The sequence below is a fragment of the Pyxicephalus adspersus genome, chromosome 10 (assembly GCF_032062135.1).
Source record: "Pyxicephalus adspersus chromosome 10, UCB_Pads_2.0, whole genome shotgun sequence".
Classification (NCBI taxonomy): domain Eukaryota; kingdom Metazoa; phylum Chordata; class Amphibia; order Anura; family Pyxicephalidae; genus Pyxicephalus; species Pyxicephalus adspersus.
Window position 1 is genome coordinate 54,717,211 of NC_092867.1, and position 4,484 is coordinate 54,721,694.

At 37.7% G+C, this 4,484-nt stretch overlaps 1 protein-coding gene across 1 annotated transcript in view; it reads right to left on the reverse strand.

The window, feature by feature from the left end:
* Window positions 1-678: 678 nt before the first annotated feature.
* LOC140339984 (glycine N-acyltransferase-like) overlaps window positions 679-4,484 on the reverse strand; it is a 37,892-nt gene continuing 34,086 nt past the window's right edge. Inside the window, exon 7 of the mRNA XM_072424916.1 lies at window positions 679-1,716. Within this exon, the coding sequence (XP_072281017.1) occupies window positions 1,323-1,716 (394 nt within the window). The 3' untranslated portion in view covers window positions 679-1,322. The remainder of the gene's footprint in view (window positions 1,717-4,484) is intronic.

Here is a 4,484-nt window from a genome sequence, read left to right on the forward strand (position 1 = left end):
GATACTCAACCATATATATATATATATATATATATAGTAAAACACAAACAAACTATTATGGTGCTTGGCATGAGCAACATAGCATAGTATTTGCTTATGGTTGATTATAAAAGTTGTGTCCTAAATTCGTACTACTTTTTACCCAGTTCAACCCTTCTGGTCAACTTTCTACTCCATATATGCCAGATTTTGTTGGAGAAAAAAATTAGTGTCCATGCAAAGCAAATCAACATTTACTTAAACTTTAAGTCTTAAAGAGACATTGTCAGGTTTAACATTTTAAAACTAGCCATCCCTGCAACAGAACGTAGAGTATTCTCTCCCTTTCCTTTGGTTCAGTGTTTCTGCTTCCAGATGCCTCTTCAGCGTTCAACACTTTTAGGAGAATTTGATGTCTGTGCCCCCAACCATACACTGTTTTTCCACCCTCCAACATCTCCAACATTCTAGTTTAAACCATCAGTGACATACAGCATGGAATAGGGAACACGTGTCCAGTGGAGGAATTCTTTACATTAGTTCTGTGTTCAGCAAGGATTTTGGGGCTGTGAGGTGGCGACCCAGTATGTGAGACCTCAGCAGTGGAACAACAGAAGTCAGCATCTTCTGTATTCTCTTTGAAAAAAACAAAAACATGATAAACCGCAGGGAAGGAAGATTCAGAGATTATTTTGCATCGTTTTTTTCCTTTAAATTATTTATTATTACATTTTAAAAAAAAAGCTTTTTATTATTTGCTTTTAATAAAAATTTGTCAAACTTGTATGAGACCAACAGTCCAAATATCTTAAGGTAGAGCTTTATAAATTAGATTTTTATCTGTCTAGAAAGTATCACAATAAGCCTGATTTATTAAGAATCTCCAAGCCTAGAGAAGACTATCATGGATGATCCAGCGAACCCGGAATGGGATCTCGTCCAGGATTGAACACATTTGCCAAATAATAGCAAATCTATTCATTTAACATGTTTGCTGGATGACCAGGTTCTCCCATGATAGTTTATCTTCTGCAGTCTTGAATTGTCTGAACAAATATTATTTATGTGATATAATACCTTGATTAGGATTGATATGATTCATAGGTGGAAGTGGGGGTAATTTAATATATTTTACTTAACAACTTTAGTGTTTTTGATTGTAAATCATATCAAACTAATCCCACTGCTGTCTGTTAGAGACTGGAATTAGCTAGTCATGTTCTAACTCTACCACATTCTATCAAAAACTAAGAAATACATTTTGGCTGTAATAATTTTTTACTATGTGCCTCTATTACATATTAAAATTTAAACGTCATGAAATAGGTAGCAACATTCAGAAATCACAAAGGCTGAAAATTCCATTGCTGCCATCTCCCTGCCAAAGGGAACCCAGCTGCCAGAGTAGCTGCTTGACTGCTCATGTTGTTGGGAGCCACGTGACAATATAACGGGGTTCCAATGGTTGCCATCTTCTTGGTCAGTTTTAAAATCATACTGCGAAAGACTCCAAGACCTCGGTAAAGTTTGTCCGTGTAGCCCATACGCATCTCTGCTGAATGCTCACTCATCACCCATGCAAGGGGCTCTCCAACACCTCCTCTCCTCATACATACTGTGGGGAAGTTCTGGATGCATCGTCTAACATAAAGTTCACTACGCTCATTACCACCAAAACCCCAGACAGCATTAACGAGGTGTGCTTCATCCGGCATGAGCACTGAAAACTGCAAATCCCTGGAAATAAATAGGAAAAAAAAGATGCATTTGAAGAGTTGAGCACACAGAGACATATGAACTCCGCATAGAAGAAAAAATAAGGTTGTAATGTGTACTTGAGCCCAGACTATGGACTATAATATAATATTGATGTGACAGGTGCTCTTTAATATTCATGTGACAGGTGCTCTTTAATATTCATGTGACAGGTTCTCTTTAATATTTATGTGACAGGTGCTCTTTAATATTGATGTGACAAGTGCTCTATAATATTCACGTCACATGTGCTCTTTATTATTGATGTGACAGGTGCTCTTTAATATCTCATGTGACAGGTCCACTTTAATATTGATGTGACAGGTCCTCTTTATTATTGATGTGACAGGTTCTCTTTAATATTCATGTGACAGGTGTTCTTTATTATTGTGTGTGTGTATATATATATATATATATATATATATGTGTGTATATATATATTTTCCTCTCCCCAGTCACAGAGCAGTAGGGGTGATGAATGGAGATACATATCCCCATTGAACCTCTATTGCGCTAGTATCGCCTGAGGTTACAGCTAATTGGAAGCACATGCCTCCAATTAGCTGTAACCACAAAGTTCCCATGGTCCGGGGATCCCACAATGACATTATGATTCATAATGTCATTGTCGGATAACCTGTAAAAAAATTAGTTAAAATAAAAACACACACACCTATTAAATTATTTAATATTAATTAAATTAATTTAATTAATTTTAATTAAATTAATTTAATTAATTTATATTTTTCTTTTAAAACATTTTTTCCCGAATTTTTGCAGTCGAATCCCATGTTTTTCGGGTCGGGTCTATCCAAATTCGAACAGCCATATTCGGGTCGAATATAAAGACAACCTGAATTCGAACACCAACACTAGTCATAATATAGTCCTAGATATCCTGGATAATTTGGACACCTTTTAACCCCCCGCTGCCTGGAGGTAAGCTCAGAAAAAGTATAGGGACATTCTATAGGGTAATGACCCAGGTGATCCAATTAGCCCATTTATATCCCTCCAAATGATTTTTTTTCGTCCCTCAGCACAACATTTTGTTTAACATGTTGCTGCAAATCCTAAATGGGGATGTGCAGCATACCCCTCAGTGACCAGGGGTAGGCCGATTGTCCTCCAGCTCTCATAATGTAAAAAATGCAGTTCCTAAAACCCAAAAGAAGGCAAAGGGAAACAAGCTCAGCAAATGATACAGTTTGAGATAGCTTACAATGTTGCCAAGTCAATGGGGTAAAAACATTTTCTTGGTGTTAGGAGTCACTTATCTTTCTGTGATCCCACACTGTGCACCACTGCAGTATCACAACCTGTTTATTTTGTCCAGAAGTGTTACTTGCAGCAGCAAGGAAAGCAAGGAAATACAGTTGGGTCCATAAATATTTGGACAGAGACAACTTTTTTTTTTATTTTGGTTCTGTACATAATCAAATAATTACATACCACATACCATACCACAAATAATTTTAAATGAAACAACTCAGAAGCAGTTAAACTGCAGACTTTCAGCTTTAATTCAGTGGGTTGAACAAAAAGATTGCATAAAAATGTGAGGAACTAAAGCCTTTGTTTTACACAATCACTTCATTTCAGGGGCTCAAAAGTAATTGGACAATTGACTCAAAGGCTATTTCATGGGCTGGGCTGGTGTGAGCAATCCCTTCGTTATGTCATTATCAATTAAGCAGATAAAAGGCCTGGAGTTGTTTTTTTTTTTTGAGGGGGTGCTTTTATGTGGAGGATTTTGCTGTGAGCAGACAACGTGCAGTCATAGGAGCTCTCCATGCATGTGAAACAAGCCATCCTTAAGCTGCAAAAACAAACAAAAAAAAAAACATCTGGGGATATGCTAAAATATTGGGAGTGGCAAAATCTACAGTTTGGTACATCATGAGAAAGAAACAAAGCACTGGTGAACTCAGCAATGCCAAAAGACCTGGACATCCACGGAAGACAACAGTGGTGGATGATCACAGGATCATTTCCATGGTGAAAAGAAACCCCTTCACAACAGCCAACCAAGTGAACAACACTCTCCAGGAAGTAGGCGTATCGATATCCAAGTCTACTATAAAGAGAAGACTGCATGAAAGTAAAAACAGAGGGTGCACTGCAAGGTGCAAGCCACTCATAAGCCTCAAGAATAGGGATGAGTGAAACGGCCTCTGACAGTCTTGCGAAAATTTCCTTGAACTTCCGGTGGGTTCACGAAATTTCGTCAAATCAGTTTTGCGAATTCCATTAAAGTCAATAGGCCTACTTTAAACATTAATAGCAAAGCCCCTATATATGTTAGAACCACCAAATGTGCTTAGATAAGTGTAGAAGAATAGTGGCAACAAGGAAAAAATACAAAAGTTCCAAAAGACCTTGTGATTTTCCAAAAAAAGGCAGCAAAATTACAGCAGACAAATAGGATTTTTGCATTATTGACAGCGTCCAGAAGGCAGCATAAAAATTAGGACATTGAGAAAGGGTGAACTTAACCCACTAGCAATGGTCTTTGCCGTCAAAACAGCAGGACAACACGTTGCTATTTATTGTACGCACCCCTATTTATTTTGTATAGCTGCATAATGTGTTTACGCTATATAAATCCTGTTTATTAACCTCCTTGCCGTTAAGCCCGACCTTCGTTCGGGCAAAAAAAAATTGCAAGGATGGTTAACCCCGAGATTTTTCCCATCCTTACTTACCTGGTCCCCCTGTGCTCATCCAGCGTCGTTTTCGTATTCCAGCGT